Source organism: Hermetia illucens, chromosome 6 (genome assembly GCF_905115235.1).
Source record: "Hermetia illucens chromosome 6, iHerIll2.2.curated.20191125, whole genome shotgun sequence".
NCBI classification, from domain to species: domain Eukaryota; kingdom Metazoa; phylum Arthropoda; class Insecta; order Diptera; family Stratiomyidae; genus Hermetia; species Hermetia illucens.
The window spans coordinates 23,248,910-23,263,664 of record NC_051854.1 but is presented as its reverse complement, the minus strand read 5'-3'; the positions used below and the strand labels follow the sequence as shown (position 1 = coordinate 23,263,664).

General features: G+C 40.9%; 1 protein-coding gene across 1 annotated transcript; it reads left to right on the top strand.

The window, feature by feature from the left end:
* Nucleotides 1-6,165: 6,165 nt before the first annotated feature.
* Nucleotides 6,166-13,879, top strand: LOC119659796 (cuticle protein 16.8). Its single transcript, XM_038068067.1, has 3 exons — nt 6,166-6,333; nt 12,914-13,321; nt 13,524-13,879. The coding sequence occupies exons 1-3, from the start codon at nt 6,313-6,315 to the stop codon at nt 13,710-13,712; spliced, it is 618 nt and encodes a 205-aa protein (XP_037923995.1). The 5' UTR covers nt 6,166-6,312; the 3' UTR covers nt 13,713-13,879.
* Nucleotides 13,880-14,755: the final 876 nt, after the last annotated feature.

Genomic DNA, 14,755 nt, shown 5'->3' with positions numbered 1-14,755 from the left:
TCTGAGTGTTCCCTTCTCATTTTGAGAGCTCCTATCTCTCTGGAGATTTCAAGCCAACCTGCTTTTCGTCACCCCAATCATACAACAAACTAGTTCTATTCATTTTCCAATTTCCAACAGGGTTCTATCTGCAATCCTTTCTGTCTACCATTTAAATAAATCTTAGACATTTTTATGTAAAGGATACTATTTATGCTGGTAATTTTGCCTAAAATAGGTCATATTTTATCTTTTTACTATGATACTTTATTATATTTAGGCATACAAGTGTAGGTCTTGGTTAATCCTATTCTTACTGTCTAGCTTATTCGTTGCCTATTTTAATTCTTTTACTACTACGGTAGAAACGCGGTTTGGTAAGATTTATCGGAGTTACCAATTATCAGAACTATAAAATAAGGAAAATAAATCAATAAAGAAATTTTTGGCGACCTAAGAATTTGTACGAATTAGCCGGGGAAATTTCGGCGTAACTTATGTGACTAATTTCAGGTTTTCCTCAATGCCTGGTCGCGCTCTGTGTGTACCGGAAATGTGTGATCGGAAAATTAATTTCATAAGTTGACATAGGACAGCCTATGTATCTTCAAAAAAGCGGATCGTAATTCTGACAGATTAGGGAAGTTGTGTCCGATTATTTTGTATTGTTTAAAGTAGGCAAATGGGTCTGAAATTGTTTGGCTCGGAGAAGATGTCTTTCTTTTGGTCTTTTGGTCTGACAAGTTCCAGCCTATGACGGTTTTTTTTTAAGTTCAACTTAAGCTCTAAGTTTGACTTGAATTTATCCCAGTCTCTGCAAGCGAAGGATCTGATAGTTGTTCAAACTCATTTTTGCAGTTGAGAGGACGAGGAAAGGTGAAATTTTACTGCGAGATGGTCAGTCATACCTCGTGATGTTTCAGAGAATTTCATCTGAAAACTTTGTTTGGTTTCGTCAGACAGCAGGAAGTAGTCGTGGATAGACTTAATACTTATCTTGTCTCTCTCTGGAGAAATCATCTAAATATTGGCGAGGAAAAAACAGTCATGGATCCATTAGCAGCGTTTTCCCATTTATATTGACTGCCTTGTCGCCCCTCGAGTTGAAATCAAAACTGAGAAAGAGATATTTTGATTTTAACTGGGGACTTCGAAGTCATAGCGCAGTTGTTCCGTTTTAGAAATATCATATATTTGATGTAGACGGAGACTTCCAAGATCTGTCTACTATCCGTAGGTTCAACTTTTGACACTACAACGGAGGAAATTTGCAGGTATTTAATAGCGATCTCCTCAAAAAATTAGTCTTTTCGAACTAGGAGGGCAGCCCCGGAATTAGTATTGTTTCCGATAATGTTATATCCGGTGAAGTTTAGATTATGTCTGTATTGAGATGGGTCTCTGAAATGCAGTAATTGTCTGTCTTTGAGATCAGGGAGGTAGAATTAAATGTGACAATACGTGACTGAATAAGTTAAGGTTAAGTTTAATTGTAGAGAATTGTTGCTGGGCAATGGTTGATTGCTTGGCGTCCGGTTGGATCGTACTTTGAGAAGAGACTTCTTAGCGGTTGGCGCGTATGATACGTCTGACGTGGTTGGGCTCTGTAACAGTTGACCCCGTTTTCTTGACTGAAGAGTTTTTAGTTGTCTTCCGGGTTTTGGTAGCTTCCCGTTTGGCTACCATTTCCACGGTTGGAGCAATGCGGAGCTTGCTCATGGGTCTTGAGGCACTGGAAGCAGAGGCGGTACTGAGTCTTGGGGAGCACTTACACTATCATCAATCTCTTGCTTTTTGCTTTTTTTCTGCCCGCAGATGAAGTTAAATGAATCTTCCTGTTGCACTTCCTCGACGACCTCAAGCCAAATTTTCTTAGCTTCGGGTGCCTCCTTTCGTTTCCTTGTGGACTCCAGAAGCGCTGACCAAGTTGTTGCTTGTCTTGGCTAGCGCAGTGGGGGAAAATCAATTGGTACTTTCGTTGTTTTCATCAGCGTTACAATGTGCTGTTCCTTGTTTATAGCGGGAAATACTGCCGTCAGCAGCTCGATTTGAGTATGCTGATCCTCATTTTGCCGCAGCACAGCATTGTATTTAGCTCGCTGGATTCCGCAAGGATTTGAGTAATTCCGACCTCTCGTCATCTTCGCAAACGTCGTATAGATATCGCCCTCCCTTGATTCATGATTTTACAGTACTTAGGGCCGCTTTTTGCCGTACTCATTACCTGGAATTGTTAAAATCTATTTGAACAACTGTTTGTTATTTCCTAAAAAAAGAAAACATAATTTTAAAAATTGTTCTGCAGTGAGTTTCCTAAAGTTTGCTACCGAGTTGCGATGTTACGCAGCAATAAAACCCTTTGCTCACAAAAATCTGTTGATTAATAGCGGGAGCAAGAACTTTCTCTGGGTGGACATAGGTACAGTTTGGCGGCAGTCCTCCTTCAAAACATGAAAAAAATCATCTACTGTCCACGGCATCCAGATGCAGAATCGTTTAAGATCTCGTCCTTGTTATTATCTGGGGGGTATTGTCCAGTTTTTCGGAAGTTTGTGTTAGGTCCATGGAACATGGATCCGTAGCATAGCATAGGTTTTATTATCGATGTGTACACTTGCAGTTTTTTTTTTTTTAAATCGCCAGGACCGAGGTTCTGTTTGCGAGCTGAGTTCAACATTTTATTTCGTCCACTAATTTTCATCTTTGGCCAGTTGTACGCCTAAGTGTTGTACTCGTCAATCGTTATGTTTTGTCTGATTGGCATTATTTTTCTCCTTTGCGGTTCAGTTTTGTCTTGTTTTCACTAATTCGTTGTCCTTTGCTGATAAGTAGGACGGCGGTTAAGTAGGACATGATCATTTTGGTAAGGTGTATCAGTTTTGCTGGAATTCTCAAGTTAAGCATTACTGTATATAGCATATTTCGGTTAAAACTTACGTATAATAATAATAATCGTTGGCGCAACAATCCATATTGGATCAGCGCCTTGAAGTGTGTTAGAGCACTTCATTCAAGACCGAAACGGTACACTACAGTGTACTGTAGGAGGCAATGTGGTCAGCATTGCGCTCGCCCGTGATTATTACCCTGATTTGACTAAGGTACTCATTCACAACTGAGTCGACTGGTATCCGACGTCAAATCATGATACAAATTCCACTGCCACCAGTGAGATTTGAACCGCGACCTTCCGTACGATAGCCTTGTGCTCTAACCACTCAGCTATCCGGACACACAACTTACGTATGCCTGCTTTAAGTCCAAGAATTTCTAGCATTTTTCAAGCACCTTTTTGACCGTAAATAGCTGGTCAATTTCATGGTTCATGGATCGCCTGATTTGATGATTTCAGCGGGTATGTCCCCCTGTTAATCTTTTGATATCTGATGACTGACTGGTTAAAGAGTTCTTTAAAAAAATATCTCCATCCCCCATGTGTTTTGCTTTCGCCTCCAATGGTGGCCCCGTTTTTGCTTTTAAAGCGGGAAATTTTGGATTCACGCCCACGCCTCAAACTCTTCATTACTTTGTAGGTTTGCTCGTCGGAGATTTTTGTAATTTCTAAATTTCTCTCTTCGTCCTTGTGGTCCGCTCTATATGCTGTCTGCATTCCTTGTTTTTTTTTATCTGGCGCTTCCTGGTATGCATCATCAAACCATACCCAACCACCTATTCCGCTATTGTTTCGATAGCGCGTTTAAGGTCGCATCAGGTGTCATATATGGCCTTCCTCGTGAAATTCTGCGGAATAAGACCTGATCGTTCTTCTAGTTTTAGTTTGTACTCTTCCGCTATTGAATCATTTTCCCTTCCAACCCTTCGAGTCTTTAAGATTGAACACCTGTAAACCCTTTTCACCATGTAGTGTTCGAAATCGTAATTTGCTCTTCAATATGACCTCAACTCGAAGATGCTGGATGACCATCTTTTCGTCATGAGAACGTGGTCTATCTGGTTGAAGGTAGTGCCACCTGGAGATACCCATGTCCATTGCGAATGCGCTTATGGGGGAAGCATGCCGATTTTACAATTACATATCTGCTACTTCCAAAGTCAATGAAATGTTGGCCGTTGCCATTTGATATATTATATCATGGAGACTGTCGCCCCAGTCGTTGCTCGATGTGCCTCCTAGTTTCCAATATTGGCATTGAAACCGCCGAGCAATATCTTGGCGTCATTCGGAAGCAGTGAATCGTATAGCCTTTCGAGACTATGGTAAAATTCCTCTTTGATTTCGTCATATATATCTTCAGTTGAGGCGTATATGTTGACAAGCCAAATGTTAACTAACTTTACTGTCATGGGAAGTACGCACAATCCTTCGTGTATAGGTTTGAAATCGATAACACTTGCTTTAAATTTCCTATCCATGATGAAAGCGTCTCTAAACTCATATTTCGCTGATAGCTTCCCAGTTTTGAAGTCTGTATACGACCTCATGTTGGTTATCTCGCGACCATTATAATTCATTTCTTTAACTACTAACATAAAACTCTGATCTTGTGCCTTAGCGCGATCGTTTCCGTAGTGTCAATCCTGTCGTGTTACATGTTGTTTGATTTTTGGTGGATGGCAGGTTATAAGCCCATTGCTCCGAAACCCCAACCTGAAGAAACAAGAGAGTCATTTGTTTTAGACCCCTTTGACGAAGGGGTGTTATCAGGTAGGGTACAATGTGGTGTAATTATCCGAACTAAGCTGGGCGTCCACCTCCATTCTCTTTTCACTTTCCATGATCACGGGTTTTACTGAGGATAGCACTACGTACGTTGCATCAAACCCTCCTTTCTCTGGGCTTGGGACCAGCATGCTATTCACATAACATGGCGAAGTTAAATTCAACTTCGGTTTGAATTTTTTGAAGGACAGATGTGCATGTGCATGCTCTTCTGAAGGTCAGTTCCGAATAGATCCGAGTCTGCAAGGAACTCATCTGAAGTGGTTCTTGCTACGAAGCCTCACCGGAGGTTATTTGGTACCGTCCGGAACCGAAGTGGCCCTCGGAGAGCATATGTTCCAAGAGAATTCCTGGAGGATGTGCTTTGAGCTCGGTTATTTGCCGTTGGCCCCATTGTGGGAGTTTCATGGTGGTTGTGTCCATATCGTAGCAGAGCTGCTGGTGGGCTCAAGGGTGGAGTTGCGCTGTGCAACTTGGGCGTCGTACTCTTTAGTTGTGGCAGATAGGCGTCGCATCTACTGGTATGAATGCTGAGCCTGCACTCAATACAAACCGGAACCTGCAGGGCTCTCATTGTGGCCTTAAATCAATCTGTGTTCAAAGACGACCATGGGATTATGCCTACACGACAAATACTCACGTCAAACTCCCCAGTGTGAAGGTCAGATTTTCACACTCTGATTGGTTTAGCTCATTAAAGTAGATGAAATATTGTCTTTGTTTTATAGAAGGTTTGATTGAGTATAGTAGTACATTGGTTGAGTACTCTTTTTTATGCATTCTTTTAAAGGTATTGGGCACTGTTGCTTTTGTGGATTTATCATACATAGCGAAGAACATCGGACAGATAGCATTACCTTGTCCTGTGTCTGTATCTTGTGACGTAGACAAGGCTTATGAGTCATCGCATGATTTCAAATGGTTGAAATGAGGGGATCTATTGACTCAACTTGACCCCCTGCCTTTACATGAAGCCTAAATTTGTATTTTTTTTTATTTTGGTTTTATTGGATTCAAAAATTTCTATGAAGTTCTACTTGCGCTATCATACGCTTCTCCTACTATTTATCTTCGCTTCTGTGGAAAATTTAGTTGAGGGTCTGATAATTACGGGTGTGTCAATGAAGGTATTCTACTTAAAGTCCATGGAGTCTACTCGAAAAGTGTAGATTGCAGTAAAGGTTGAGTTGAAGAAAGTCAGATTCAATAATTTACTTGAATTGTTTGTAGATAGAACCTCGAAGCGATGAAGTGTTCCACAGTCTAATAAATTATCAACGTCTCATTGTATTTCCACGAAAGACCAATTATCTCACAACTCGGTTCCTGAAAACCGATTACTTTTCAACAGTAAGTTTTTCAAGAAGTGATCAACCCAGCTTACCACTTCTCATTTGCTATAGCGCGAAGCTGCCACTTAAAATATTCAGTTTCGCTCTTCGAAAACGTAAATGCCATCAAGTATAAGATACAAGCAGATATGTTACCTGAAAAACATCTCGTCACCGATATCTACGACAATCTGCACGTTGTTAGCTCCTTGAGCCAAGATCAAAAGTTTAGTCGCAGTCGTAAGTTCGATATAAGAAGAAATCGTCGTGAACGAGATAAGTTAATTCCAGTCGTAGTTGAGCATTAAGTGAAAAGTAAAAATGAAGATTGTTGTGCAATTGGTAAGTTCAGTGTGGCGTGTGTGTGAATGGATAATTTTACTATTTCACATTGTTGGTGTTCCATTGATATGCGTTTGCTATAACGCATTTTGCATCCACTCCACCATCTGGTCCAGAGTGCGAATTCCAGTTGACTCCATCGGCAATAACTTTACCACGGTCGTGTGATGTAATGCTACGTAAGACTTGTTTATCTGCCCTCAATTGCTTAATTTGTGGTCTGTGGATTGATAGTATGGAATCGGGACTGTTGAATGCATTTCTGTAAATAGTAATTCGTATTTTGATCTGTATGCATTCTGGAAAGTGCATTGCGACCCTTCGGCGCTTTATTGGCAATCTGTAATTGTGTCTGATTCCCGTGTAGGGATTTGCTCGAATTTTTCATCGAACGTACAGTCTACGCGTTTCATACATATTTGCCTTCGTAATTGAGTTAAATGGAAGTGAATTAATTCCTCAACTCTCAGCAATTCTTTTCTGATGAATAATTTATATTATTTACATTAATCTTAACCAGGAGTTTCTGCAACTATATATGTTAGAAGAGTGTTGAAATCACAAAAGCAGTTTCTCAAATTCTTTAAAAAAATGGGGATTAATATTCAGAATTTGTTATTTCTCACGTTTTGATATAACCTTGTGTGGATTTTCTCGTTTTTGATGCCTTTGATAAATAAATTTATTTGTGTATTCTTAACTTGATACTACCCAAGGTTAACATAATTTAAATGTGAAAGGGGTAAGTTCTATAAAATTTCTGCAATCTAACTTCTAATTTGTGACTAAATCTAAATCTATATGATTCAGATTTATTCACCTGTGGAATTCGTTCCAAAAATATGAAACCTAATTCCAAGAACAAGCATGGGACAATAATCGGCCTTTCTTTTTGCATAAAAAATCGCAATTCGGATACGAGTGGTTGTTGGAGACATACAGTTTTGTATGTACCCTTGAGTTTGGCGCGTAGCCTTAAGTTATGCACTGTCCTGCATCGATCCTCCTGTACCAACTATGGTACATTAACACCTTTCGAATCAAGTAGGACACCGCTCCAGCTGCTCTTCATCCATCATCGAAAACTTTCGACCCTGCGTAGAAGGAGTGTCTTCAATTTCATCGTTACCTTAAGTTATTGCTTCTGTACCGGTTTTTTTTCGGGAAATCTTATAAAATTTGAATTCCGTGCTTATGCTATCATTTTTTATTTTCCCCTGTTTGCGCTCCTGACCACCATAAGTTGTATTATCGTCAACATATCCAAATTACCAGCATTTATATTGTTGTTTTCCTAATTCTATAACCTGTCCTCAACTTCTTTGCTTCTACTGCTCTTACCTGTTTTATCATTCAATTATAATTTATACTTTCAGCGTCTTAGGTAGACATTCTGATGAATGCTTGATCTGCCATTTTCGGCTTGTGTCTGAGCATCATTGTGCACTGTATATTGACCAGTTCTGTCACCGATAAAAAAATTTAGGTCGTTACCTTGCGCCTGGTGTTCAATGTTCTCCTAGATGTATTTTCCTGCTGTACTTGTGTGCTGGACATTATTCTCGGATGTATACGAAGACGAAATTTTATACGTAGTGTCCTCGGTGATGATCCTTATGCATTTTTCGGCACCAAGAACCTCGCAATAACTGGTGTTCGGTCTATGCCTGCCTTAGTAAGGATTTCAGACTTCTCAGTTTTGCGTTCAGGCTTATCAATCCGATATCCTTAACAGCTGTTTGTCGTCCTGGCAAATGCCATCGCTTCATCTGAGGCAGGGTCAACTGCGTCTTCTTTTTATACCGTAGCCTTTCTGCGCTGGATCATCCTCACCCATACGAATTGGGTGACCACCCATCGTAGCTTATTGAGCCGAATTTTATCCATGATCAAACGATCGTAGTATCGCTCATAAATTTCGTTATATGAGTTACAGAATCGTTTACCCTTCTGTAGGGGATCGAAAATTTCGCTTCTCTTCCCGGACGTGGCTAAGAGTTAGCAATTTTTCTTGTTAAGAATCCAAGTTTCAGAGGTATACATGAGGACTGGTATCGTAAATCACTGTCTTGTACAGTAGGAGCTATACGCTAAGCTAAGAGACGTTTAGAGCGCCTAGTCAGTTTTATTAGTTTTGTCGGGGTGCCGAATTCTCTCATCGCCGTGTGCAGTTTTACCCTGGATATGCTATCATAGGTGGCTTTGAAATCGATGGAAACATGGTGCAATTAATCGTCATATTCCAACAGTTTCTCCATCCGTGGTGCAGATATCTGCCACTGATTTGTCTAGAATGAACCTTCTTTGCTATGGGCCAACAATACTCTGGACGTGTAAGCTATCTGGCATAGCAGTAGGAAGAAACGAGGGAGTTATACCTTTATAATTGCTGCACAGCGTGATATCTCCTTTTTTATGTGTAGGGTAGATAATGCTTCGTTGCCGTTCAACAGACGTTGAATCGCTGTCCCGAACCTTGCGCATAAGTTCATGAACGGTTTGGTGTAATTGTTCGCTTCCATATTTAATCAAATCGGCTGTATTTACATCGGCTCCTGGTGGCTTATGGTTTGTATGTCAATAAATTGCGAGACATGCGGACGCGCATTGTCGTGGTGTAGTCTTACGCCTTTGGTAAGTTTTCCCCTACGACGATTTTGGATTGCCCGTCTAAGCTTTTTCAAAGTCTCGCAATAACTTGTCGAGTTTACTGTGGTCTCTCTAGTCATAAACTCGATAAGCAGTACACCAGGCCGGTCCCAAAACACCGTTGCCATGACTTTTGTAGCTGACAGCTACTGCTTAAACTTCTTTGGTTTGGGCGAACCGGTGTCTTTCCATTAGCGAGATTGTTGTTTTTTTTTTCCGGAGTAACGTAATGGCACGACGGATTTCTTTAGGTAGTAACTTTTTTGCATGCAAAAATCGGATGATCGCACGAATTTCGCAAATGGCGATGACGGCGATGGGGGGCTCCATCGTGGATGGCTGTCAGCCTGGTACTAACCGTCGCAGATAGGCTATTCTTGTTGGAATCAGTGGTGAGAGAACCAGCGACCAAAACAGTTTTGTCAAATTTCGCCTAGTCCGACGGGCGGCAAATATACAGCGTTGAGAACCTTATTTTTAAAAGAACCCTCGTAGATGTTACGTAGTTACGATGGCTTCAGTGTTTATTCGCACCTGATTATTAAAGGGAGTCGAGATAGTATTGTTGTTTGACCCTAGAGAACCATCCTAACGACATAGTGATCCGAGTCTATATGGGCCACCCTATATGTTCTGACATTCATTAAGGCCAATTTGGCAGAAAGTGATCCTGTCTGAAGAAACCAGTGTTTGTTTGTGGATCTCTTAATACGCAAACCAGATTCTCAACAACCATTTCGCGTTACATGGCTAGTTAAACAATCAGCAGTCCGTTATCTTTGGTAGTTTTATGTAAGGTGAGAGTACCGACGTATCGTCTGAATACGGGTTCTGTTCCTATTTAGCTGTTAAAATCTTCAAGTATGATTTTAATATTGTACCTAGGATAGTCTTGGAGGGCTCTTTCCATGTAGAATGTTAACGAAGCTTATATTCTGAAATTTCCATGGAACGCGAAGAGTGCATAGTCGTTCGCTTAGGTTTTCAATATCGGTAACAGCAAGTTTCATCGTCGTGCGCCATTGATCGGAAAAGGTCGTAATCAGATGGAGCAATGTCAGGAAAGTACGGATGGGGTAGAGCTTCCAAGTACGTTTTCACCGGTCGTGCCACATGGGGTCGAGAATTGTCGTGCAGCAAAATCACTTTATTGTTGCTTTCTTCGAACTGAGGCCGTATTTCTTTTAGTGCCCGTCTCAAATGCATCAGTTGAGTTCGATATCGTTCGCCTGTAATGGTTTCACTCAATTTTATCAGTTCGTAGTAAACTACATCGAGCTGGTCCCACCAAATGCAAAGCATAACCTTGGAGTATAGAATATTGGGTATGGCTTCCGAAGTGGAAGCATGGCCGGGCAAACCCCATGATTTGCGTTTGGGATTATCGTAGTGAATCCACTTTTTGTCTCCAGGCACGATACGGTGCTGAAATCCTTTCCGTCGTTGCCTTTGAGGCAGTTATTCACAAGCAAACAAACGCCGTTCAACGTCCATCAACTTCAACTCATACGGCACCCAATTTCCTTGCTTCTAAACCATTCCCAAGGATTTAGGGCGCTTAGAAATGGCTGGCTGGCTCATATGCAATGATTCCGCCAACTCTTCTTGGGTTTGGCACGATTCTTCGTCGAGTGAAGTCGTCAACTCGTCATCTTCAAACACTTTTCCCTTCCACCGCCATGCCGGTCTTCGGCGTTGAAATCACCGTTCTTGAAGCATTTAAACCGTTCACGACACGTGCTTTCATCAATAGATACCTTTCCATACGTATCCAAGAGCATTCGATGAGCCTCAGCCGCTGATTTCTTTCAATTAAAAGGGTAAAGTAAAACTTCCCACAGATGACGGGAATTTGGCACGTGAACTGACATTTTAAAACGATTAAAAATACATGAAGCGAGTACAAAATCACTTATGTTTGGAAGTGGTGCTTTCGATAGATATATAAAGTTGCCAAATGACACTTTAGGCCCGACATCTCTTCTCTCTCTCTAAAGCCATCTATCGAAAAACGACGAAAGCAAAGTTATACATCTAAAATATAATGGCAATTGTTGGCCAACAATCTATGGGATCTAGACCTTAAAGCATGTCAGAAAACTTCATTCAAGACCGTAACGGTACATTAGTGGGCAATGTGGGTGTCTGATTTAACTCATTCACATCAGAGTCGACTGGTATGGGACTTTCAATCTCGATACAGTTCTCTCTATCGCCAGTGAGATATGAACCTCGACCTTCTATTGCGATTGCAACTGTTCTTCTTCTTTCTTGGTCGTGTACTTACAGATTCCACAGGAGGATTCTTTCTCTGCTTTTGATTACTATTGCAATATTCTGCTTCCTTTAGTTTGTTTGAAGGTTTAAATGAAGGTACTGAGGGTTTAACGTGACTACCTACCTTGTAGCATGGCCCCGCCGTCATTGGCACAGCGGCACTCGTTTATACTGAGTGCAGGTTCAGCATTTATACCAGTGCATGCGAGGCTTATCTAACATAATATCTCTTGCGCAACTAAGAGGGGTGGCGCCTGAATTGCACATAACAATTTCACGCTGTGGGCATAACCACCAGAAAATTCCCACAATGGGGACAACCGCAAATAACTGGGCTGAGAGCACATCCCCCAGGAATTCTTTTGGAACATATGCTCTCAGAGAGCGATCTTGGTTGCCAGAGTACCAAATTACCTTCGGTGAGGCTTCGTGGCAGCCACTTCAAATGAGCCCCTTGCAAACTCATATGTGATCGCCCTCCTCAAGTGCGTAGTGAAGTGTTGGAATGAATACTCTTGTTTATGGTGCATATTTTTGCTTGAAATTTATTGGTTTGCTCATTCATTGGATTATAGTACTCTCTCCTCTCTTCGCCAGAAACTCTTGCATCTGGTCTTGCTGCCTTGTCAGCTTCCATCATATCAGTGATTCTTTCTGGTTTATTGTTAGGGCTTTCACCCGATGTACCTTCAAACGTATCTTTCGATTGCTCCTTGTGCACATGCACAGGGATAATGGACATTTATAATAGATCCGGCATTTTCTATTCTTGATTACCACCAACGACCAGTAACTCACTTCGATCGTGAGCAATTTTTTTTTGTCCTCCACCTTGCTTCTGAATCCTCTTGAAAGCTGTGTATGGGGCTCTCATTTTGGCAATCATGAGATCAGGGAGCCTTTCTCTTTTCTTTGTTGTGGCTTGATTGTCAACATTTGCGTCTCTGTCATGTCCCCCTCAGCACGGAAAGTTGCACTCCCTCTGGCTTGGTAACTCTGATCATAAGCTATTCTGGCCTTCTGCTCGGTTCACCAGCACTAGTCTTGATCTTTCCATTCATACATATTTATTCAACAATAAGCATTTCGACTATCTTTCAATCCTCACGAGTAGAATTGCCACTTTAATATGTTTGAACACGCTGGCACAGCTAACGCTACACATCCTGGATCCTACCTTCGCTTGTTGCTTGCCCGAGGCTTTCTCCTTCTTAGCGTTAGTCTTGAATTCTCGTTATTCTGCCTCGGGTTGAATTTTGCTGCTCCTCTTCTTTTCTGACTCTACTCTTCCCGCTTCAGGGCTTCCTTCAGATAGCACAGGTGCCATTGGCTTTTGCGCAATTGAAACCTCTTTTTTTCCTGGCACATACTATTGCAAATTCAGATGTGGATTGCAGGTATTGTCAGCTTCTTGGTACAATGCAAACAAAGGAACATATAACTCTCCCTGCCATTTAAACTCTGATATGGTTATAACACGACCAACTTACAGAATAGTTTCAAAAATTGTCCGTGTCAACAGATACCTGATTTTCAACCTCGTTTTTTGAACTTTTGGGAATCAGTTCATTTACTGATAATAGAATTCGTATAAGGTTAGAAATGGAGAGTTTAATCGATACTTACTTAGATTGTTCACTCTGTCGATTTTCAGGTAGCACTCTCTTGCCTAATTTCTCTGGCACTAGCAGATGTTTCACACATATTGGGACATCAACATCCTGGAGAAGGTTATGAACATGAACAACATTTGAGGACATCAACACCCCCTCCACCACCACGGCCATATGTTTTCAGTTATACCGCCGGTCGCTATCCAAATCATACAGATCGTAGCCACACCGAAGTTTCAGATGGAAGCGGTACTGTCCGTGGCAAATTCGCTTATGTTGATCCTCGCAATGAGCTTCGTACCGTCGAATATGTAGCTGACCAATATGGATTCCACCCCGCCTTGAGCCATGAGCCACAAGATACTGAGGCAGTTAAACTCGCTACTGCCAAACATTTGGATCTCTACCACAGAATCGCTGCATCTCATCAGGATCCAACAATTAGTTTTGTAAGTAAATTTGTGGAGAATTTATATTTGAATGGTTGAATGTTGCTAATTTATTTCCGCTTCTTCTAACCTTCTTAATTGCTGGAATATGGGTATCTGTTAGTTTTAAGCCTATGTATCTCTAACATCGCGTTTGAAACAGGAAGAACATTTCACAAACAAGCTTAAGATATGCAAATTATTTATTTATGATAATTTCCAGCAACCGGCAGCCGCTCCTGTAGACAGTGCAGCCGTAGCTCACCGTAAAGCCTATCATGCCGCTTTGTTCGAGAAAATTGCATCCGAACATGCTAGAATCGGTGCAGAACGGGAAGCTGAGCGTGCGGCCTTCGAAGCAACCTCGGAAGCGAATCACTTAGGCTATGACGAACAACATTACCAACATTAGTCACCTACGGGTTTTCTATTTTCTATCTGAGATCTGTCTAAGGTGTGTCACGAAAGATGATTACCATGATGAAATGATATAATAGACGTGTTAGGCGGATTTCGTAACGCTTCGACGTGTTGTTTTTGCATTTTCTACCAAATAAAGATAATTGAACACCAAATTAATAATTTGTTTTTCATTTTAGACTTCAGCTATACCTGCTTGCCTAAAATTTTCAGAAGTAATGAAGTTTTACAAATGCTGTATTGGCGAATTGTAAATTCCATTAATGCCTTCAAGATTTACATATATTTTTCACATTGGATCTCTTTTATGATGTTATGATTCACAAAATCAAAACTGGCATAGAGTCAAATGAATGTTGGATGTTTCAAGCATTTGGGCACACTCATCGCAAACTTCGGCGAAAAAGTTAGCCTCCGGTTACTTGAACAACCTTAACAATTTTGAAACTCATTTACATACATATATACATACAAACTTTTTACTTACTTGCCAAATTCCTTAATTTATATACGTATGCAAATTTATTGTTGCAAGGACTTAGATACTCTAGGTTCTATCGTTGCTAGAATTGGCGTTTTTAGGGGGTCATCCTGTGCGAACGCCGTTTTTTTTGGGTTTTTTTAGAATTTTTTTGTGAAGAACTGGATAAAGATACAAATACGAATTTTTCACCATAGATTTATTAATATCTTGAGCGTGCATAGTAATTTTTCTAGCCCGATCGCATAGTTAGTTATTGAAATACAGAGCAGTATAAACTGCTCCTCCTGCCATCTCCAAAAAAAGGTTTTTTTCTGCGCTGCGGGGGGGGGGACGCTGCGATTATCTTAAAGAAAAAAAAGTAAACGGCATTTTAACGTACAGACGGCTACAGTCCGCAAACTAGGATTATTAAAAAATATTAAAAGCTAAATTTTTGGTGCCGTGCTAGTTTGTGGACCGTAGAAATATGTTCTGAATAAGTCGTGAACATTTCAAAGAATTTGGTTGGATGGATTTTGGGCTATGGTGGCAGCCAATTTTCAACATGCAGT

Bases quoted from the DNA above. Each gene is read 5' to 3' on its own strand.
- LOC119659796 (XM_038068067.1), top strand. From the start codon at position 6,313: ATGAAGATTGTTGTGCAATTG. The intron at 6,334-12,913 runs GTAAGTTCAGTG...GTCGATTTTCAG, and splicing joins TGAAGATTGTTGTGCAATTG to GTAGCACTCTCTTGCCTAAT. The intron at 13,322-13,523 runs GTAAGTAAATTT...GATAATTTCCAG, and splicing joins AGGATCCAACAATTAGTTTT to CAACCGGCAGCCGCTCCTGT.